The sequence below is a fragment of the Phascolarctos cinereus genome, unplaced genomic scaffold (genome assembly GCF_003287225.1).
Source record: "Phascolarctos cinereus isolate Bilbo 61053 unplaced genomic scaffold, phaCin_HiC Scaffold_726;HRSCAF=1367, whole genome shotgun sequence".
Lineage (NCBI taxonomy): Eukaryota > Metazoa > Chordata > Mammalia > Diprotodontia > Phascolarctidae > Phascolarctos > Phascolarctos cinereus.
Window position 1 is genome coordinate 223,290,985 of NW_027556098.1, and position 24,949 is coordinate 223,315,933.

Genomic DNA, 24,949 nt, shown 5'->3' on the forward strand with positions numbered 1-24,949 from the left:
AAATAAACCCTCTTATTAAATGATCTGCCTTAATGAGAGGGACAGCTAGGTGGAGCAGTGGATAGAGTACTGGCCCTGGAGTCAGGAATACTTGAGTTCAAATCCAGGCTCAGACACTTAACATTTACTAGCTGTGTGAACCTGGTCAAGTCACTTAACCCCCATTGCCCCCACACACACACACAAAGAAAAAAAAATAAAAAGAATGAGATTTCCAGCAGATTGCCTGTTAGTTAAAAGCCCTCCTTTATGACACTATCTTGCCTAAGTAACAGTTTCATATTTCACATATATATACACATACAGAGGTAGATAGATAGAACCTATTTCCTTATTCTTGCTTGTTGCTTTATAACATATTCTCACAATGATAGATTTTTCATTATTGTTTCTTTTTAGCATCCAAATGTGGCTTGTCTACAATGAAGGCTTACATTTTAAAATGGGAATTTCTAAATTTCAGGGGGAAAAAATAGATGGTCTGAAATTCTGAAAATGGGCGATGATTTGAGAAGGTGGGAGACTTAAAAACTTTATCTAGTTCAATCTTTTTTTTCCTATAAAGAAACAAGTGTTCTCATCAACTGAGGATAATTCTCTTTCTACTTACTCCCTTTAATACCCCTCCATGTTAATAGAAAAACATAGACTTCTCAAGCAACTGCTATGCTCAGGACACTTTGTTAAGTGCTAAAAATACAAAGTGAAAAACATTGCTATCTCTATCCTCCAGGTCCTGATAATCTCAAGGGAGGGCTGTGACATATCTGTAATACAAATTAAGAATTGACTCAGTGAAAAAGATAGGTAAAAAAAGAGGGTCCTGAGAGACTCAAGGACAGTGGAATAACTTCTCACTGAGGGAAATTTTTGGAGATCTTCATGGAAGAATTGATGCATAAATTGGTCCCTTGAAGGAGAGGAAGATAACAATAGGCAGAGATAGAGGAATGCAAGTCATTCCAAACATAAGAGACAGCACTCTCAAAGAGCCTGTGAGAAGAGAGGACAAGATTATGAAACATAAGTACTGCAGTTTGGTTAGAGTGCACATTATGTGCAAAAGGTAGAGTACTATGAAATCTAACTGGAAAGGCAGATTGGATTCAGACTATAGAAGGTTTGAATGCCAGCTTAATGACTTTGCATTTTTTCCAGTAGACAATAAAAACCACTAAAGATTTTTTTAGCAGGTAAAATGGAATTATCAAACCTTTACATTAGGAAGATAACTGGCAACAATGCAAGTGATGAACTGAAGAGGGGACAGAGAGGGCAGCAATAAGTTAGAGTAATAATTAAGAGGGAAATTCATAAGGGCTTCAAATGGGGTATTAACAGTGAGAAGTAGAAAGGCAGGGAGATAAACAGAATACTGATCTATAACTTATCAACTCAGTTTCCTTGAACATCATATACACTTGTATTACTGAATCCCTTTTGGGCAGAGGTCTATTTCAACTGTTCTCAGTGAAATGCATGAGCACAGTTTGACATGCCTACTTGCACTAAAACATCAAATTCACTTGGATTGTAACTGATGCTTTATAGATTGTTATATATACACCCATGAAACTTTACATATGATTTCTGTTTATCTTGTTGCTTTATCCTGTAAATTACTGAACACTTCCCCCAACATGATTCCTCTTATGCCATAAATGTTTTTCATAATGTTAGCTCAACAGCTATGTATTACATTTCCTCCCTCTCCTTCTGTGTTCAGTATAAAGAATTCTTGATCACATCCAAAATGTAAATATGGACTTCCTAAGTGCATTCTAACATAATTACCCTCCTATCTTAAATGTGGTCCAAAAGATAAACAAATCTTATTCTTTGACACTATATTATAGACAGTAATTCACTTGCCAAATGTCTCTTTCTTTTCTAATTTCCCAAAATTTTATTGGCAAGAGTGAATTCTTCAACATTCTCCTCAGAATTTCATTGCTGTTGGGTATTCTTCATAGATTTCTTCTGGCTCTATCTTACTTTAATATTTCACTGGATCTGTGATCTCAATGTTAGTATTCCCTTCATTGGTGTGGATCTGAACTTAACACAACAATACAACTTAATGACAACTATCAGGCTATTCAACAGTCATTTCTCATTCTTACAATATAAATGGCCTGCCTCCTATACATAAGTGGTCTTGGATCTAAAAAGATCTTAGAGGTCTAACACCCTAATTTGTTTTTTAACGATTATGGAAACTGAGGCACAGAATAGTTACTCAAAGCTACACAGATAATAAGCGGCAGATCCAGGATCTGAACTGAGGTCGTCTGAAACTAAATCATGTTCTTTTCACTATGTAAACATATACCGAATGATATATTTTATATCACATCTAGATGGCAAGTTATCATCAGCAATATATATGTAACTTTCTATTGCCATGTGAGTCATTCTCTATTTTGACTTATTAAAAATCATAATATTTTAAGCCAGGCACATATTAACCCCATAGTGAAGATCAGTATTTGGAGAGATTTGGTCAATGTAATATATCATTTTAAAAATCTCTTTTACAAAAACTCAGCAAAGAAATACACTGACAAGCGCAGCTCTCTAAGTTCCCATCCATAGAGATGCTCCTAGATTGATAACAATACACAGAAAGGAAGTAAAAACTTCATCAGGTCCAAAGAACAACACATCTTTCTCAATACTGGTTTATATAAAATTCACCAAGATAAAAACATTCACCCTACTATAAAAATGTGCATACCCTTTGACCCAGCAATACCACTTCTAGGACTGTATGCCAAAGAGATCATAAAAATGGGAAAAGGATCCACATGTGCAAAAATATTTATAGCAGCTCTTTCTGTGATGGGAAAGAATTGGAAATTGAGGTGATGCCCTTCAAGTGGGGAATGGCTTGACAAGTTGTGGTATGTGAATGTAGTGGAATATTATTGTGCTATAAGAAATGGTAAGCAGGTGGACTTTAGAAAAACCTGGAAAGACTAGAAGGACTGATGCTGAGTAAAGTGAGCAGAATCAGGAGAACGTTGTACACAATAGAATCCACATTGTACAATGACTCACATTGACAGACTTAGTACTTCTCAGCAATGCAAGTATCTAAGACATCTCCAAAGGTCTAATGATGGAAAATGCTATCCACATCCAAAGAAAGAAGTGTGGAGCTTGAATGCACATTGAAGCATACTATTTGCTATTTTTTTCTTCTGTTTTCTCTTTCTTGTAGTTCCTCCTATTGGTTCTAATTCTTCCTTACAACGTCACTAATGTGAAAATATGTTTAATAGAAATGGATATGTAGAGCCTATATCAGATTGCCCGCCGTCTTGGGGAGGGAGGCAAAGAAAAATTTAAAACTCAAAAGCTTATTGAAATGAAAGTTGAAAACTAAAATAGAGGCAGCTTGGTGGTGCAGTGGATACAGCCTTGGAGTCAGGAGGACCTGAGCTCAAATCTGGCCTCAGACACTTGTCACTTACTAGTTGTGTGACCCTGGGCAAGTCATTTAATCCCAATTGCCTCACCAAAAAGAAAAAAGAAGAAAAAAGAAAACTAAAATAAATCAACTAATTTTAAAAAATATTCACCCCATTCAGTTCATGGTGGTCAATTTCAGTCAATTTCAACCACCATTTATTAAATATTTGCTATGTACTAGGTACTTAAATACCAGTTATCAGGTTATTCATCTTCTTTTCTTGGGGAATCCAGATTACTCTCTTCCTCTCCTCTCCTCTCCAATCCCTAACTTTATTGTAAGGGATTTCAACATCCATTTTTGATACTTTTTTAAACACCTTAGATTTTCAGTCTCCTCAAACCCAAAGACTTATTCCTTTACTGTACCCCAGCCATGCAAAAGGACAATCATGTCATGCATTTACCATTACTCCACATTTCACTTTCACAATAAAAAAAACTCTTATATTCATCTATCTCACTAGAACTTCCTGTCATTACATCTCTCTCTGTGTCTAAGCTCTACTGAGCTATTCTTTGATGCCCCATTCTTCCATCCCTTTGTGCTCTCTCAGACCATTATCTTTTTTCTGGCAATTTTCTTTCCTTCCCAATTTCAACTCCATAACCAACCAGTTCAACTCCATACTCTCAAATCCTTTGACTCTTTGCCCTATTCCTATTTATTCCTTACCAAACCCTAGAGCCTGGATTGCTCCTATCATCTGCCTCTTCTATTCCTACTCAATTTTTATTGAGCTGACATGGAAGAAATCATATAACCCAGTTCACTGAGTCCGGTAAAAATTTATGTTAACCTCAACTGGGCTGTCACCTAAGCAAGGCAATTATTTTATTTTTCCCCAATTAATTTCCTATCCACAAAACTATTCCAAATCTCTCCTCAAACCTTTCATGCTTTCCCCTCCCTGTACCCTCTCAACTGAGGATATTTTCTCTTTACTGAGGAAATTGAGCTCAGTTACCTTCTTTTCCCGTTTTTTTCATCTCAGACTCCTTGCTGTCACCCCTCCCCCAACTGTCTTTCTTTTCTCCAGTTTCTGGTAATGAGGCAGGATGACAGTATTTCTCCTTTCCAAGGCCAGCTTATTTATATTTACTCTTGAACACAACTCTTTCCTTCTTCTCTACCAGATTTTCTCCTCCCCCCAATCATTTTTATCCTTCTCTAATCTTCATTTCCCCACATTTACTGGTTGCTTCTCTACTGTCTTAAAACAAGCTGTCTCCTCTATCCTTAAAAATGTTCATTTGACTCAACCATCTCTCAATCCCTTGTCCATTTCTCATTTAAATTCCTAAAAATAGCTTCCTGCATTCATCGTCCCTACTTCCTCACCTATTAATTATTCTTCAGCCTTTTTCAGTCTAGTATCCAACCTCACTATCCAATTAAAATTATTAATAACAGAATTTTACTGAGACAGTCTCCAAAGTTACAAACAATTTCTTAATTGTTAAATTTGATGATATTTTCTGTCCTTACCCCTCTTGATCTTTTAGCTGAATTTGACACTGTTAACCAATTTCTCCTCCTAGATAATCTTTCTTTTTTGGGTTTTTATGACACATATCCCTTCTTAACTATTGGTCTATCCTTTTTTATTCTGTTTATTGGCTCATCATCCATACTATATGCCCAAACTATAGGTATATTCTATCTGTTCTTTGTTGTTTTCTCTTCTTTTGGTGTCCTCATAAGCTTTTGAGGGTTTAATTATCATCTTTGTGCAAATGATTTAATCCGGCCCCAGTCTTACACAACTAACTTCCTAATGTACCTTTTAAGCTGATGACCCAGAGATATCAGAAACTAAGCATGTCTAAAATAAAAATCATTATCTTTCCCTAGACCCAGCCAGCCCTCTTCAGATTACCATTCTTCCAATCTCCCAGGTTCAGAATCTTTGCATCATGTTCAACTTCTCATTCTCACTCTCTATTGCTAATTAGCTCCCAAATCTTGTCATTTCTTTACTTTATCCACAACATCTTCTTTATCTAATCGCTCATCTCTACTTAGACAGTCTTCATCTTAATTCAGGCCCTCATTTCCTCTCACCTGGACTAGTTCAATATCCTCCTAATTGGTCTCCTTGACTTAAATTTCTCCCTACTTGAATCTGTCCTCCACACTGCTGCCAAACTCATTTTCCTTATGTATAGATTTGACCACTTAAATCTGCTACTCAGTGAATTCCAGGGTTACCTGATTGCACTCTAAGATGAAATATCAAGACTTCCATCTAGCTTGTAAAGCCCTTCACAGCCTGGCCCTACTATCTTTTCAGTTGAATTGTACATTACAATCCTTCCCACACTCTCTTTCTCTTTGATTCTTACCCATGATGCTCCATCTCCTCTCTCTATGCTTTTTAAATGGTCAGTCCCCATGCCTGACATTCACTCCATCCTTACCTCTGCTTCAAAGAATCCCTTTCTTCCTTCATAACACAAATTAAGCACTTCTTTCTAAGTGAAGGCTTTCCCAATTCCCACTACTACCAAAGATAGTTCCCTACCTTCCAAAACTGCCTTGTATTTAATTACTTTTAATTTATTGGTATTTATTCTCAATGTATGTACATTTCTCCCCATTAAAATATTAGCATCTCAAAAGGAGAAATCATTCCATTCTTTGTATTTCTGTATTCCAAATCTAACTCCCTGACTGACACATAGTAGAAATTTAGTAAAATGCTTCTTAATTGATTGAAAACACTTTTTAGAGGAGAGCCACAAAGGTTATTTATTATCCCAAATAAAATACACTGAAATCAGCAATATGCACAACATGATTTTATATTATTTATGTCTCTGTGTAAATTATTTTACTTTGAAGATATGGTTTGCCATAGAAAATAATCCACGAATTCTGGACTGTTAACTAGCATTTTCATGAAAGACACCTTCAACCTCTGTTTAAAACATTCTTATAAAATTTTATGGTGATAAAGTAGACATACAGATTAGGAGTCACTTCTCTTTTCAGTTTTTGGAAATAGTACTATTCATATTCTTTTTCATTTCTTTGAAATTATCTTCTCTTTGATCTAAAAAAAATCCTGATACTCTGATGCTTTCAACATTTTATCATTTCTGTACAAATTTCCTATGTAAATATTTAATTATGTTCCTCAGATTTCCCAATTTTATCATCTAAAGTGTCACTGCCACACTTTTGGTGTAAAGATTTTGGAATCCAAATGTAGCAGTTCACTGTCATGAATGATATGAATAAGTCACTGTATAAATACTGCCAAATCTCTTCCATTTCACATCTCTTTGATATTCTCTTTCTAATCTCATGTCTTAATGATCACAGAATGATCTGGCTTAGCTAGATCTCTGCACACTAATTTTCCCTTTCACTGATTTTCAATCTTGAGTTAAGTTAGTTTGTACTCTAAACCAAGGTTGCACTTCACTGCCATATCTGTCCATTTAGCAAAGCAATCAAGTGTTTATGAGGTGAACTGTTCATTTTTCCTTTTTTGGGGTCGGGAGCAATTCTCTGGTAACAAACTGCTCTAGTAAATGAAGATAACAGTAGTCAATGACCTCATTTTTACCTCACTTCCCATTTTTAGAGCTGATAACTTCTTTTAATAAGTCAGTTTGGACCAATTAGAAACACATGGAATGTGTCCCTTTCCCCCCCTTTTTTTTCTGATTTGCTCTTGATTTGACTTTTTCTCTAGCATAGTAGATGATCTGACCATATACATCTTATTCTGACATGGATCCCATATCAGTTATTGATCATTAATATTTAGTCAGTTTCATGTTTTCATAATGTTGTTCATTGTTCACTGTGCCCAGTGCCTTCTGATATTCTTCTTGAACGTTCCTCTTAATTGATTATGGCAGGTTTTCAAAAGAATAGCACTTTATCCTTGTTGTAAGCTGGGCCTGGATAGTAGTTTAAGTGTGATGTTGGAAAGAAATGAGACATTTGTTGGTTATTCAACAGTTAACAATAAGAGATTTACTTAGCCATATTGAAGGAAGAATATGCAACAAGAATATGTATCTTTGATACTGAAAGTTGGTTTAGCTTAATGAACCTTCTCTGCCTTCAAGTTCCCCATGGCAGTTCACCAGTCAAGCACCAAAAATCTCCCAGAGCTCCTCATGACTATCTTGTACTCAAGTGACTTGGAAGTGGTATTTTAGCCCTCTGGGCCAATCAACTGTCAAAGGTGGCTTCAACAGTTTTAAGGAAAAAGTAACCCAATCTGCATGGGGACATAAGATTGCTCTCAGCACAGCCTGTCATCAAGAAATCAGGAATCATCGACTATTGTTTCCTCAGTAGGACCAATAATAGATTTGCTGTGGGGGTTTTGGCATTTTTATTCTAGGGTCATAGATTTTGACCTGGAAGCAAACTTGGAATCATGTAGTCTAAACCATTCATTTTATAGATGAGACCATTCATCAGAAGTATGCACAGGGTTGTGGGGAGGCTCCTTATTATTGCCTGAATCATGAAGATCTGCTTCTTTCTCCAAAGTCTGAATTCACTCTCACTGAAGAAAATTTCATATCTATTATATAAACTTTTTTCTATTTCATTTTTTTTTATTTTGTGTCCTATTCATCCACTTGTCAGTATCTTCATGTTAATTTTGATTCTCCTTCCCTGCACCAACCTTACCATTGTCAACTACTGACCACAACTTTGAGGTAAGTATTTCTCCTGAAAGTAATCTTCTAGTAGCAGGTGGGAGCTGTCCAGATATAGCTAATTTACAGGAAGATAGGGTAACAGATTACAGTATACAGTAGGACATACAAGCACATATTTGCTTGCAAGAAGCTAAGTACTACTCATTTGGTAAAGTTTTCCATAGATTTCACAGGCTATTAGAGACAGAAGGACTCTTAGAAGTTGTCTAGTATGAACAGTATCTTTACAGGAATTCCCTCTACTATATCCCTCCATATCATCATCCAACCTTCCCTTTAAATACTGCTACAGAAGATTCTACTATCTCCCAAAGCTGCTCATTTCTTTTGGGATATTTCTCACTTATAGTACATTATTTTCTTGTATCAAATAAATAAACTACAACATTTGAACTTTTACCCTTTTTGGTCTTTCTGCCATCTGGGACCAAACCAAAGAAATCCAACTCCTCTTCTACATAAAAATAATTCAGATAACTAAAAAGTTATCATATTATCTCCTATTGTCTTTATTCTTAGTACTGTCAACTTAGCCTCATTTGGTGTGGCTTTGAGATCCATTATTTTTCTAACAAACTCCCTCTGGGCATTTTCTAGCTTGTTAATGTTCTCAAAACATGGTTATCCAAAACTTAACACAGAATTCCAAATATGATATGAAAAGGGCAGAATACAGCAGTGCTGAACTAGATTTTGGAGATGGCACATTAAACTCTTGAATAATGTTAATATTACATTCATCTGAAATCCTCAAAAGGTTTCCACAGGAAATATTGTTTAGTAATAGTTCCTCTTCTTCTATCTGCATTTTTTTTCTTTTTTTAACCATGTAGTACTTAATATTTTCCCTTGCTAAAATTCCCAGATTAAACCTAACATTCAAGTCTGTTGAACCATTTTTGGATGCTAACATTCTATATTTCAGCTATCCATCTCAGTTTTGTGTTAATTTGATAGGTAGGTCAACTGTGTCTTAATCTAAATCATTATTTAAAATGTCAATAACTTTTTAATATAATTCCAAATTGCTTTTCAAAGTAGTTGGAACAATTTATAGTTCCAGCTTATAGAACATACAGCATAATTCCAAATTTCTTTTCAGAATGATAAGACTAATATACAATGGTACAATAGTGTGCCTATCTTTCTACAACTCTTCCAACACTTACTCTTGCAATCTTTTGTCATCTTGGTCAATTTTCTGGGTATAAGGTGAAATTTTTTAATTGTTTTAATTTGCATTTTCTCTTTACTAGAGATCTGAGATAGTATTTCATGTGGTTGTTAAATACCTTGAAATTGTTCTTTTAATAACTATTTATGTTTATCATCTTACTATTTGTCCACTGGGAAATGGCTCTTGGTACTCTTTCTTATATATTTATATTATTTTCTTATATGTCTTAGATCTCATATCATTAAGAATAATTTTGACATATAGATATTTTCCCAGTAGTTTATTTCAACACTTATCCTATTTGCATTTATATTCTTCATGTAAATATATTAAGTTCATGTAATTTAGCTTGCCTGTTTTTTCTTTAGTAATCATTTCTAACCTTTGTTTGGGTAGGAATGCTCTCCTTATCTAATAATGTGAAAGGCATCTAAATTATATTTCTTGTAACTGTTTTGTGGAATAAATTTTAGTTAAATAAATTCTGGTCATCCACATTTTAAGCTTATTGCAGACATGGCATAGGATGCTGATCTAAATCTAATTTCTGGCAAACCACTTCTCAATTTTTGCAGCAGTTCAAATAAAATAGGGAGTTATTCCTCAAGTTTCCTTATCTAGATAGTTTCAAATATCTACTTAATAATTTATAACCATTACCAAATAGTTTTGATGTTTACAAATGTATAACATAATCTGAGGTTTAGACATGCTTTTCATTAATTCCTTTTTATAGTTTTTCTTGAGATTCTAGATCTTTTGTTCCTCCAAATATTTTTTTTAATTTTGTCTAGCTCTATAAAGTGTCTTTTTGGTCATATGATTTTATAGAACAATATCTATAAAGTAATTTGACTAGTATCATTTTTTTTTTACTGGCATGACCAAGCCATGAGAACTGAATATTTCATTCTTCATTTCTTGAAGGAGTGTTTTACAATTAAATCTAAATAGACTTTGCATGTTCCTTTGTAGGTCATCTCCCATATATCTTATGCATCTTATAGTTATTTTGAATGTGACTTACCTTATTATTTTGTCCTGAATTTTGTTATTAATATTTGGAAATTATGTTTATTTCTCTAGGATTTTAACTAGTCTATCATATCATCAGGATGTATGCATAATTTTATCTTCTCCTTGCATGTTTGTAGATTTTTCTCTTTTTTACTCTTTTATCACTATTGCTAGGATTTCTACAATTGTGTCAAATAAAAGTAAGGGAAAGTGACATCCTTGCTTTACTCCTATAAGTATTTGTAAAGCTTCTAATGGTTCCCCATTACATGTATTGCTGCTTTTGATATGATGTATATGCACATATGTATGCATGTTAACATACATATACAGATATAGATTCATGTGTGTATCAATCAAATTTTTAAGTCATTACGATCACAAAAAACAGATTGAGCTATAGATATCAGAAGCTATGTAGTCTAATATTCTTTACCCTATAAATGAGGAAATTGAGGCTCAGGAAGTTTAAGTAATTTGTTCAATGCAACATATGTAGTAATATATGGGATTTGAAAACAGATCCTCTGCCTCCAGGATGAGGTTTGTTTCCTTTTTATAACAATACCTCCCAGTTTCCATGCTTAAACTTTGTAAGGTTATTGAGATAATATTTTGTGAAGTGATTAGCATAGTCCTTGGAACATAAAAGACAATAAACATTTGCCCTCTTCCCTTCCCTTTTTAGCATGAGTGTTGTGCAATGTCAAAGGATGTTTTTTTCCTGATTCCATTGATGTCACATTGTTTTGGAGTTTCTTGCTTTTGTTTTTAATATGATAAATTTTGTTACTTTTTTCCTAATGCTGTACCACTCGCATCCCTACTATTAATCCAATTTGATCTTAATTAATTTTTTGATATATTGCTATAGCAATTTTCTGGAACACTTAATCATTTTCTAACTTGTATCACATTTATTTGTGTATGTTCCATCTTCCTCTACTTCCCTTATTATGTTATAAAGTTTTTGTGGTCATATGCCCTATCTTTATTGATTCTTGTATTTTTCCCAGCACCTAGCAGGGTACAGTGAGCATAGAACACAAACACATGTATGCATATATGTGTGTTAAACAGAGTAAATGCTCACATACGTTTAACATAATTAAATTGCTATCAGTATTTTTTTTCTACTTGCAGAACACGACTCCCTCATATGTGGTTATCCCTGAAAAGCCAATTTAAAGGCATGTTTGTAGTCAACATCTCCTCAGAATCTTAGTTCATTAAGGTTTCTGTTACCTGATTAAGCAAAGAAAATACTAGTTCAAAGCAAAGACATTTAAATAGAAAAGAAAAATTGATGACACAAAAAATACCCCCATTTGTGAAGGACTACTCCTTCCCAGGAGTCCCCGCATTACTCATCCCAAAGGGAACATGCATGGCTAGGAAACACAAATAGGAGAAAGCAACTTACATTCCTTGTGATATTTCCCAACTGTAACTCATTCATACTTTCATCACTGCCACTCAATAGAAGTCCTCAGGGTAAGATAAATCCTGTCTTATGGACCCCTGTGATTATGCCTGGGGCTGCTACCCTCAGAACTGAATCTTCCGTCTAATTTAGAGTATGAAAATTTCTTTCAATTCTTTTGTATTCTCACTGCACAAATCATTTACTGGAATCAAGACTGAAAAAGGACTGAGTGGAACTATTGACCTTTGTCCTACTTACCTTTCCAGGAACAAAGTCATTATTCTCCCTATATATATTATATTAATTTTGACTAATAAAAATACATAATTTTGAACTCAACGAATGTGTTTTAAAATGCTCCTCAATAAGACTGTGATAAGGATATTAGTTCCCATTTATATAGTTGTGGTTAAGGTTTGCAGAATGTTTTAAATGCTTTATCTCACTTGGTCCTAATAGTAATTGTGCGAGGTCTATAAAACATTATCATCATAATTTTATAGATAAGGAACTGAGACTAAGAAGCACCATCAAGTCTCAGGACCTCAGAGGTAATAAGCATCTGAGACAGGATTTGAACCTAGGTCTTTCACACTCCAAGTCTATCCAAGCCTATGTTCATTATACTACCACAACTTACAACAAACTAAATTACTTGGAAACAAAAATCCAGTACAGACACACCGCTAGATTGCTTACCCTTAAAGTGTACCTCCGCATTTTTATATCACAATATTGTTATTGATCTTTTTTCATATGTCTTGCTTTTGAATATGAAATACCATTTAAATGTGCTTTATTAACTCTAATTTAAGGTTAAAACTTTCTTTTTGGCTTGTGTTGGGTGGTATAGAAGCTCAGCCAAGTTATTTCCCCTGAAGACAGCATGGCTCCTATTCTTGGTCTTGAGGAAGAACAAGTTATGGTTGAATCTGAAAAATCAGATGAACCAGGAGCTTGTTTTTCAGATGGTAAGTAAAAAATTGGTAACTATTTTGCGATCTTTTGCTATTATTTTGAGTTTCATATTTGCACTACATTTTATTTAAAATATGCTTTACTATTCCAGCACCATGATGCTAAATGTTCTACCCTGGGGCATATTAATAATAATTAATGGTTATTATTATTATTATTATTATTATTATTATTATTATTATTATTATAGTTAGAATGTGTGTAGTACTCTGTTTATATCTGTTATCTCATTTGATCCTTATAACAACCTTTTAAGGTAGGTGCTATTATTATTCCTTCTTTGCTGTTAAAGAAACTGAAGCATGGATAAGTTTAGTAGTTTCCCCAAGGTCACACAGATATGTGTCTAAGGCAGAATTTAAATTAAAGTTTTCCTTGTCTAAGCTCTGTGTTTATCCACTGCTCTACCTAGTAGATGGTCCCTTCATTATAGGATCCTGATGCTTCTGATGCAGTATCAGGAGACCATGAGCTGCAAATGATATTTCTAGGTAATAGTTTTATATTGTTTCTCTCAGATATTCTCACTTGGATCCCTCTTTTGACTATTAGGATGAAAGTGAAATATATAAATGTAGTTTAAAGATGACTGTGAAAAAATAAGGGAGCAAGCAGGGACTTTGGAATAACATCAGAATTATTATCATGTTGCTCTAACTACTGAGTCAACCAGTCATATACTGGAACCATAATCATGATTTCTTATGACAGGGACAAATTCATTTGAGAGGGGACTGTAAGTGCAGTGATACTTTAAGGGGCAAGCCTGTCTCCCAAAGAGTCTGGCTTCTTCCACCATAATAATTGGGAGGGAAGATATAAAGAGGGGTTCCACTGTGTCAGAACCCAGAGGATGATTGTACCATAAAGTAGGACATGGAGATTATGGTTGACACAGGGAGAAAGTATGCCTCCCCTCTGTTGGTAATTTGGGGGGAAACTTTGGGGTTCTCAAGTCTCTAGAGGCAACTACAAGGCCCAATATGTAAGCACAGGACTTGAAGTCAGGAAGATCTGAGTTTGAATCTTGTCTCAGATATTTACCAGCAATGTTACTCTAGAAAAATCACTTAACCTCTCTGTGTCTCAGTTTCCTCATCTATAAGATGGTGATAATGGCACCTACCTCACAGAGTTATTAGATATAAAGTACTTTGCAAACCTTTATGTACTACATAAATACTAGCTATTGATATGACTATTGTTAGTTCTGGGATTATTAAAGATCAACAACCAGAAGTTTAGACTGTGTGTTATCCAAGTGAAGATCTATAAAACTAACAGGGATAGGGTCATAGGCCTAAAGCAACTTGGCTATTGACACCACTAGACACAGAATAACAGAGCCACAGGACCCAAAAATAAGACATAGAATGGTGAGGACCAAAAAGAATCAGGGTGGAGAAGCTAAGTAACTGAAGTCAGAGCCAAGAAACTAGAGGTATATAGAGGGATTCATTAGCAAGAATGACAGTTGAGAATTACTGTGCTATATAGAGTGCAGAGTGTTGAACTTGGAATCAGAAGACCTAGCTTTAAATCTTATCTCTTAACCTTATTAGCTATGTGGCCATGAGTAAGCCATTTAATTTCTCTGAACCTGTTTCCTCATAATTAAAATGGAGTGGATAATCCTTTCATTGCCTACCTCACCGAGCTGTTGTGAAGAAAACACTTTGTGAAATGTAGTGTGCAATATTAATGAGTCCTTTTAGTTACCATATGACTAATCATTTTATTTTTTCCTATGTGAGCTATATCCTCCCAAAATATTCTTGTACTGAACTTCTCTAAGTTTTTGTTATGCTTGTATTTCTGTTCCTAAATAATCACAACATTTGTGCAGTTTGACCTTATTCTCTCACCATTCTTCATTGTTCTTACTTCCTTATAGAAATTTATAGCTATGGCTATAACATGCCTCTGTATTTTGAGCCAATAGTTGAAAACATCCATCAGTTTTGATAGAGCACCATTTGCATTCTCTGAATAGATGAGTAGAGAATTGGAGAAAGAGAGAAGTAGTGTTGTGACTACCATATATTACATAACATTATGTACAACAGATGAATTTTGCCAATAGAACATAATTCTCTGAGTAGGTGGCAATGAGCCAGTCATATACAAAATGAGCTGGCTTAGCTTTCCAAGTGGTTTTCATGACCCATTCTACAATAATGATGATGCTAAGTTGTATCACTGAAAATCCAGTTGTCTTTATTCATTTTGCATCAGATGAGTTCTTAAAAACTGTGTTCTTAATAAAAAAAACAATTTACAACATATTTTTCAAGATTTAGAAAATTTGTTTTTTATTGTACCCATATATATTGTAATTTATTATTAGAGGGACTTAAAATAATCAGCCATGAGAGATATAACTTTTCCAATTACAACCCTTTAAAATATTCAGGTGTATTGGAGCCTACTCTCCCTGAAAGCCCGCCAAGGAATGATAAGACAACCTACCAAAATTTTCAGATTGAAGATAGCATAGAGGGGAAAAATGTATTCTTGAAGACTTATCTTTGAAAAAAGAGGATTGTTGAACTTGATATACATTTTTACAACTAAAAAATAGACAAATAAACCCAAGGAAATTAAATATAAAAAAACTAAATGGAAAATAAATGGGAAAACAGAATTATATAATTGAGAAACAGTTCTTTGAAAAACTAACAAAATTAATAAACCTTAGCTAACATGATTAAAAATAAGAGGGAAGAAAATCAAATCATCAAAATAAAAACTAGACAAGGAGAGATTACAGCAGAGAAAAAAAATCACCAAAATCTACTATACATAATTTTATGTCAAAATGGAGCATTAAAAAAGATTATCTACAAAAAAAATATAAAACACTCTAATTAACAGAACAAAAATAAGATCATAAACAATCCAATTAGAGAAAAAGTAAATTGTACTAGTTATAAAGGAACTACCAAAAATGCTTTCAGGTTTTTAATGAGAAAATGAAAAGTCCCTGTTTCTTGAAACTAAATCAAAATATGACCACTTTCAAATGTGTGATTGGTGGCAAAAATAGTGAACATGTACAATGGACTAGTGAGTTGGGTAGGAAATACGATGCCAGTGAGACTAAAGGTATAGGTTTGATCCCTACAATAACCATTTATATTTGTAAAAGAGAAAATGTATCTATGATCATACCCCTTAACCAGAGCCATCTCTTTCATAAATGCAGAAGCAGAGGAATACAGCCAAGATGAGATGGATAGCTTAGCAGAAACATGTTACCATTCCAGGAAAAAGCACTCATAACTGATGTCTTACTGATATAAGCCAGCATCAAATTTGTCTGCAAAGGATGTAATATGTCAAACAGATCTTTGTGAATTCTTCCCATGAGTATTTAAAATTTTAAGACAGACATTTCTAGAAAGAAAAATAAAGTCATGTATGCATCTGGTCTGATTCACAATGCAAATTGTCTCGAAAGAATCTGAGAAATTGATGGGCAGATAATTCATGAAAGAACTTTTCTGAAAAAATGTCAAACTGTTTTTTACCATTCTCATTGTCAAGCTTGGTCCTCTGATCAACAAGGAGATTTCTCATTCCAGTGCTAGAACAGCCAAAAGAAAAGAGAACTCACACCACCTGAAGCGTTTTTACTGATTTGAGCACCTTTTCTTTCAACGCTTTTGTTATTGCTAAGTATTTCTTTTTAAACTCTGGCTGACGCTGGGAAGTTATGTGAACCATTGCCTCTTCAAAATTCATGAGGGATGTAATGTAATGGTGCTAGCAAAGAAGTCTGACAAAATAGAAAATATGCCAACACCTAAAAAAATTAGAAAAGAATGAACCACCTAGAGCCAATATGGTTACATGATTTCTATTTAGGAATATAGTTACTATGGACTTATAAAAGAGATCGGTGCTGATAAATAATCCTGTTCAGGCAGATCTGAATGATACACAAGAGTTTAATGTTGAAAAGGAATGGTGGATGAAATCAAGAGGAAAAAACACTGAAGGTAACAGATAGCTTTGCATAATGAAAATAGAAGGAAAACTAATGGGATTAAAATAACTTTTCAATAATATGTAACTCTTGGGCCTGCCACTCAAAAAGATATGTTAGAAAAGCTGCAGAGATGAATACTGGAGCTTATAAGAATGATTTGCTTCAGAACCATTCTATCATTTTGTTTGTATAGTTTTTTTTTAATTTTTCCCGAATGTCATTTTTGCTAGGTTGCATGCGAATATTCCCTTTCTGTGGAGCTAGCATGAAGTCTAAGAGAGCAAAGATCTGGTGGAACCTGAGGAAAACTTGCCGCCGGATTGTAAAACATCGTTGGTTTGAAATGTTCATGCTTCTTATTATCTTGCTCAGCTGTGGTGCTCTGGTAAGTGAAACAGCAAGCAAGAAAGATACTGATGGAAACATTTCCTTTCAAAATTCATCACAGTGAAAAAATTGTGACAAATTCACTTCTCTTAGAAAATTAATTGTGATGTTAACTAGAACGTTATCATGGCAAGGCCTTATCCTTTTTTTTTCTTAGCAAGGTATGTTTTATTATCCTAGTGAAAAAAGAAATATGGACTAAATAATTAGATGGATTCAGGTCCAGAGAAGGAGGTCTCCAGTGGAGTACCCCAAGCATCTGTATTTAGCCCTGTGCTATTAAATGTTTTTATCCATTGTTGGCACAAATGCATGCTCATCAAAGTGATAGGTAACGCATTGGATGACAGAGTTAGTAGCTGAAAACGATACTGACAAGAGAAAGCCCTGGAGTGTATTTAATAAAATGCAATATGATAGGGATACATGTAGTTTTATACTTGAATACAAAAAAATCAATTTCCCAAGTAAAAAATGCAGAAGCATGGTTAGGTAGCAATTTGTCTGGGGAGGGGAAAGGTGTAGGAGTTTTACTGTACTGAACGATCAATATGAGTTACTAAAGTTCTTCAGCATCCAAAAAGCTAATGCCAGCTTGGATTGCAATAAGAGAATCATGGCTTCCAGGAAAATGGAAGTAATAGTTCCCTTGTTTTGCTGCCCTTTTCAGACTGTTTTTGGAGTATTATGTTCAGATATGGGTGCTCTCATGTTTAATAAGTACACTGTTAGGTTAAAGAACGTTCAGTAAAGGGCAGCCAAGATGATTGAAAGGCCTTTATTCTATGTCATATGAGGGTGAGTTGGAAGAATTGAAGGTATTTAGGCTGGAGGAGGGGCAAGTCAGTGGTGAAGTGGATAGAGTGCCCAGACCATAGTCAAAAAGACTCCACTTGGTGAGTTCAAATCTGACCTCAGACACTAGCTGTGTGACCCCTGGCAAGTCACTTAACCCTGTTTGCCCCAGTTCCTCGTCTATAAAATGAGCTACAGAAGAAAATGACAAAACACTCCAGTATCTTTGCCAAGAAAACCCCAGAAGGGGTCATGGAAGAGTCAGTCACAACTGAAATAGCTCAACAACTGTTGAAATAACTCAACAACCACAATAAAGTCTGGAAGAGAGAAAACTCCAAGGTGTCCTGAAAGCTAACTTCAAGTAGTTAAGGGCTGGCATAAGAAAGAGAAGTTAGATTTATTCTGCTTAGCTCCACAGGCAAAACTAGGAACTCACTTTTTAATAAGATCATAGATTTATAGCTAAAGGGTCATAGAAGCTATCTAATCAACCTCTCTTATTTTACAGATAAAGAAACTAAAGGCCAGAGATGTAAGCGATTTGCCCAAGGTCATACAAGTGGTAGATAGATGATAGGCAAGATTTGAGTTCAGATTGAGTTCAAGTCTTCATTCTCCAAAGTCAATGTTCTTTCCACTGCTCTATTTATTTTATAATTGTCTCCTTTAAATGCTCTATATTATCCCAACTGGCTAACCAAACATTTTAGTTTCTATGCCTTTGCATAAGCTGTTCCTAAAACAACTTATATTGTACTTCTTTGCTTCTATCTTGAAATCTCGTTACCACAATGACTCAATGAAGATGATACCACTTATTCAGTGCCTTTTCTGTTCCCCCTCATTGATAAGAGTCTTTTCCTCCTCAAATCAGCTTTTATTTATTTATTTGTGACAAACAAATCATAAGCTCATATATTAAGAGCTAGGAGGGATGTAAGATGAGTCATCTAATCCAATATCTTCATTTTACAGATGAACCTGAGGAACAGAGAGGGTAAAACATTTGCCCTCTTTTACACAGGGAGTAAATAGCAGGGCTGAGATCTGATCCCAGATTCTGAGATATGTTTTATTCTCCTAGTAAAACATATAAACCCCCAAAGGGCAGAAAATTTCCTGTTTTTTGTCTTTCTATTCCCAGAGCTTGACACTATGCTTTATGCAGTTCATTTTTAAATGTTTGCTGAAATGAATAGTATTGGACAAATTTGTAGTCATCCATTAACACTCTTTTTGTTTGTGCCTCTGGTGAACCAGAGCAAGTAGATGCAAGATGACTGGCTGGAGCCTCATCTTCAATTCTGAAACTAAAGACAAACTAAGTGGTTAATTGAACCCATGATCTCAGACTCATTACCACCATGAAGTTAACAAAAATTCATAATTCTTTTCTTCTATACTGTCAACACCATTGCATATGCACTGAAACTTTTGTTGTATTTTATTATTCCACAGGCTTTTGAAGATATAAACCTTCCAGAGAGAAAGACTATCATTATTATACTTGAATATGCTGACAAGATTTTCACTTACCTCTTCATCATGGAGATGCTTCTCAAATGGATGGCATATGGTTGTCAAGCATATTTCAGTAATGCCTGGTGCTGGCTGGAATTCTTGGTTGTTAATGTATGTATATTTAAATAAATTTCACAATTCTTCAAATGTTATTTTTAATCATAAATGCATTTGTAATTAGCAAATTAGCAAATGACCTGTGGTTTTATTGATGTGGGGAATACTTATTACAGAAATTCCTTCCTTCAATGTAGACCAGCAACTCATCCATAACTTTGAGTTTTGGAAAGCTACTTGAGAGCAATAAAAAGTTAAGTAATTTGCTTATATTCACAAAGATATTATGTACCAGATGCTAGACTTGAACCTAGGTTTTCCCAACTTTAAGACCAACCTTCTATCTACTATACCAAACTCATTCGTATTGTTTAAAAAAAAAAAGAGGACAAAATTTAGATACTGTTTTTCATCCAGATTTTTTCATATTTGTGTATTAATTTGAGTTAACTGTTAATAAGATCATAGTCTCTAATAGCAATCTGATACCTTAGAGGACATCAAACCAAGCCCTTCCCAAAGTATGAATCATCTCTAAGTATCCCCAATAAGTAACTTTTAACTTCTTGAAGATCTCCAGGTATGAGGAATTCACTATGTCCTAGGATAATCTATTACATTTTTGATAGCTCTAACTAATGGAAAGTTAGAATATCTTTTCCTACATTGAACTAACAAATGGCTTCTTGTAACTACAGCCTATTGATCCCAGTTATATAATGTTTGTCCAAACAGAGCAGTCTAATATTCATTTCAAGCAATATTATATTTATTTATAAAGCATTTATTAAGCATGTATGTGCCAGGCACTTCAAATAGTTGAATGTCACTTCCACTCACCCCCAACTTTCAACTTAAGGCTTCTGAAGACCAAATGTCCTTGGTCTCCTTACCATCTGGTTGCCCCCCCCATTACTCCTACTTCCATCTAGATATGTTTCACTTTATCAGTGCCTTCTAAAGTGAAGCAATTAGATGTCACAGCGAGTAGTGTTGGACTTAGATTCGGAAAGACATGAGTTCAAATTTTGCTTCAGATACTCACTATTTTACACTGCAAAAGTTGTTTAATCTCTCCTAACTTCAATTTCATTATCTGTTGCTTTTATTAGATTTGTGAAATGAGTATCTTCTTACAATAACCTTTTGATTTCAGTCACTGTGAAGAGGCAGTATGGAGTAACAAAAAGCAAGGGTTAAGAGAGGATTTGAGTCTACTCTCTAATAAAAAACCTATGATACCTAGTTATGGGACCTTAATCGATAAAATAAAATGGTGAACTGTATTTTTAATATTGATTTCAAGTCCTTAAGGCTCTAGTATGTTAAGGGCTTATCCCCCAACCACGCTTACTTGAGATTTTATTCCTGCCTATCTGCCTATACTAAACTCTCTAAATGTGCTATTTAACCTACCTTCTGAATCCCTGAGGACTTGGCTCCAACAATCATCTCATCTTTGTTTCATGACTTTAAGGTGTCCTTTTATTGTGGTTTGCCCCACCCCTTATGTTTTTCTTTTTAAATTTTGACTCCATAATTCCTCAAGCTATATTTTAAATGTCAAATTTCTCAAGCAAATGATCTTCATTTTCCACCTCAAATTCCTTGCCAGCCATTCATTCCTTAATCTTTTTTTGTATTTTTTTAAATTTTAAACTTAAATACAAATGAGAAAAGAAAAGAAAAAACATTTCCATGTACACAGCAGACCATAAGACCGGATTCAATATAAAAAAATGAATTTCCATTTCAAGAAAACCTATATAATAAATATTACACATTGTTTTCAAAGCTGCCCAGCTTTTCTTTGCTTCCTTGTTGGTTTTCTTTTGTTCTCTGCTGCTCACTTTTTACTTTATGTTTTCCTCCCCCCCACTCTAAGGAAGGCTTGGGTGTGTGTGTGTGTACACACACACACACACACACACACACACACACATGGTGTAAATACAGACTATATACATATCTATACACACATATATAGATTTGTATATATATATGTATGTGTGTGTATATTTTTATACATATACATAGATATCTAGAAACATACAAATGTATATACATAGACACTCATACACATGTATGTAAGACCATACTATGCTTTCTCCTATCATCTGTTTTTCTGAAGGTGGTTATCATCTTGCTTCCTAAGTCCAAGTCCTTCGATGTTTTCCTAAATCAACCAGCTCATCATTTCCAACCCCACAGTGATATTCCAACCCAATCACCTCCTATCTAAGAGATTGTCTATGAGAGTTTTTTTCCCACAATTTTCTGCCTTCCTTCTGTTCTTGGCTACATCGGTTTTACTTGTACAAGAAAATTTTAAACTGATACTGCTGAATCTACATCGTTTACATCTTTTTTTCCTGGTTTCTTTGAAGTTCCTAAACTTTTGTTCTTCCAAATGAACTTTTTAATTTTTTTTTATAACTCAATAGAATATTTTTTAGTAATTTAATTGGGATGGCATTGAATAAATAGATTAGTTAGGTAAAACTGTCAGTTTTTAAACTACATGGGCTATATGAACAATAAATATTACTTCAATTATTTAGATCTGAGTTTGTATAAAAAGTGTTTTATATTTATGTTCATATAGTTCCTGTGTATGTGTTGACAGGTATTTTATACTGTCTAGGTATTTTAAATGGTCTAAAACAATATTAAATAATATTTCTGAGACATAGTGTAGTTTCTCTATTTTTCACTTTTGATTAAATCTATTTTAACTTCAACTTTGTCTGAGATCATGATTACTATCCCTGCTTTTTTCCATACTACACTCTTCTCCTGCCCTTTATTTTATATGTGTGTATATCTCTCATTTTTATAGTGTTTCCTGAAAGCAACATATTATTGAATTCAAATTTTTAATCTGCTATCCATTCTTGTTTTATGGGTAAATGCATCCCATTCACATTTTAAGCTACAATTACTTGTTGTGTATTTTCCTTCTTCCTATTTTTTCCTCACTATCCTTCTTACCTTATTTACCCTATATCTCCTCACTCCTCTGTTTTACTTCTACCTACTGTCTTGCCCCTTTGGTCTGATAACCTACCTTATCCTCTAAAAGTCCCTCCCTTATCCTCTCCCCACTCCATCCTATCCCCTTGCCCTCTTATTTCTTTCTAAATTTAGAAAACTTTTCTACCCTTCTAGGTATATATGTTTTTTCCTCTTTAATCCATTTCTGATGAGAGTAAGATTCCAGTACTTCCCCCCCATACTAGCTTCTTCTATATCAACTTTTCCTTTTATGCCTCATTTCTATGAGATAATTACTCCTTTTCATCTCTTCTTATGAATTTTTATTTTTTTAGAATCACCCCATCATACTCAGCTCAGTCCATGTCTTTCTTCCAAACTACCCAAATAATGATGACAATCATAAAAGTACTACTAATATTTTCACATATATGAAGTAAACAATTTTACTTTATTGAGTCCCTCATAATTGGCCATTAATGTTTATCTTATATTTCTCCTGGATGTTATATGTCAAAATTTTCCCTTAAATTCTGGGGGTTTTGTCACAAAAACCTGAAAGCCTTTGAGTTCATTAAATATCCATTTTTTTTCATTCAGGATTATACTTAACTTTGCTGAATAAGTTACCCTTGGTTGTAACCTCAGCTCTTTTGCTTTCTGGAATATAGTATTCTAAGACCTATGGTCCTTTAACATAGTAACTGTTAGGTCTTGTGTAATTCTTAAGGTAGCTCCATGATATCCCTACTTCAATACTTCTGCCCCTCCTTGAGGACCCTTTCCAAGTCAAATTCTTTCTTAACCTTCCCAACACTCAGCTGTTCTTCCCTCTTTTGAATATCTGACACTTTTCTTCTATATAACTTACCTGCCACTTAGCATATGCTACTTTTTTGTGCCATTGGGCATATATCGTACCTCTCTGACCAACTAAATTATAAATTCAGTAAAGGCAGAGACCAGATTTTTGGAGCCCTTCTAGCTCAAAACCTATTATCCCCAGAGTCTAGCCAAGAGACACTTACATAGGGTATGCTCATAAAATGGCTGGTCTTGTTGGTATCACGTCTTGTCATATTATCAAAATATGTCATATTTTGCTTAGATTTTCATTGTGTGTCAGTGAATGTTAAGGCTCCATTATTTAGTTCACTTCATGTAACAATACTCATAGTTTCATTTTGATGGATATTACAAGGTGATATTGTTGTTAATTAGAAAAATGGTTTTGGTATCAGTTTCAAACTTACCAACTGGCATAACTTAACCATTAGCTATAAAAAAGTTTCAAAAATCTATTGAATCTAGTTATTCTAACAAACAATATTTATTATCACTATTATTTATTTTTACTTTTATTAATTTTATTTCTTTTGGTGTGAGACAAAAAGACCTTCTTCCAACTTGTTAATATCTGGTGATTTCAGTGTTAACTTGGATTGTTTTCTTAACTTCTTCCCAATAATAGGAGTTTTTTTTTTCCATTTTACAGAGAACTTTGCCAAGATGAATGTGAAATTTTGTTTGTTTTCTTCACAGGTCTGTTTTTTTACCTCACTAACCAATTATCTAGGATATCCAAAATTTGTTGCTCTGAAATCCCTTCGAACACTAAGAATTTTATCTGGATTTGAAAGAGTAAGGGTAAGAAAAATAATTTACAGTCACCTATCTGTGAAAAAAAAAGTGTGTACAAAATGAGTCTTTGTAGAAATGATGATTTCAGTCAATAAACATTTATTAAGTGACTATTATGTGCCAGGCACTGTACTAACCACTTATTGACACAAAGAAAGGCAAAAGACAGTCCCTGTCCTGGATAAGCTCAAAATCCAATAGAGGAGACACCACACAAACAAAAACGTATGAACAAGCTACATACAGAATAAATAGGAAACAAACAAGAAAAGGAAGGCTCTAGAATTAAGAGGAACTGAGAAAGGCTTCCTACAGAAGGTGAGATTTTAGCTAGGACTTGAAGGAAGCCAGAGAAGCCTAGAGGCAAACTGTAGCCTTCTTTTTGTATACTTAGGACCAATAGACACAACCTCTCATTTCATTGCCTAACCACAGGTGGATTCTTACACAATAGTTTTCGTTATTTAGATTTCGTGTTTTTACATATCATAAGACTGTTCAATGTGATCAAAGGGAGGATCTGATAATTGAGGGGGATATCTCAAAATTCAGTAGAATTTCCACTTTAGCTTTCGGTCAATCAACAAGAATTTATTAAATGCTATATGCCAGTTATTATACTAAGTACTGGGGAAACAAAAACATTTTTTATGAATAAGACTTTCCTAGAAATATCTTTGAAAATGAGATCTCTTATTGATTGACTGTTTTCTTCTGTATTTAATCCACAACCATTTTGGCCAAATTTTTCACTGGATTGACCAATGTAAATTTTTTGCTGTTCAGTGTACAG

General features: G+C 34.2%; 1 protein-coding gene across 1 annotated transcript in view; it reads left to right on the plus strand.

Annotated features, from left to right (window-relative positions):
* Positions 1-24,949, plus strand: part of LOC110211528 (sodium channel protein type 9 subunit alpha-like) — a 109,423-nt gene that overhangs the window by 67,046 nt on the left and 17,428 nt on the right. Inside the window, 4 exon segments of the mRNA XM_020990898.2 lie at positions 12,643-12,760; positions 16,989-17,143; positions 19,402-19,575; positions 24,058-24,162. Of these exon segments, the coding sequence (XP_020846557.2) occupies positions 12,643-12,760; positions 16,989-17,143; positions 19,402-19,575; positions 24,058-24,162 (552 nt within the window).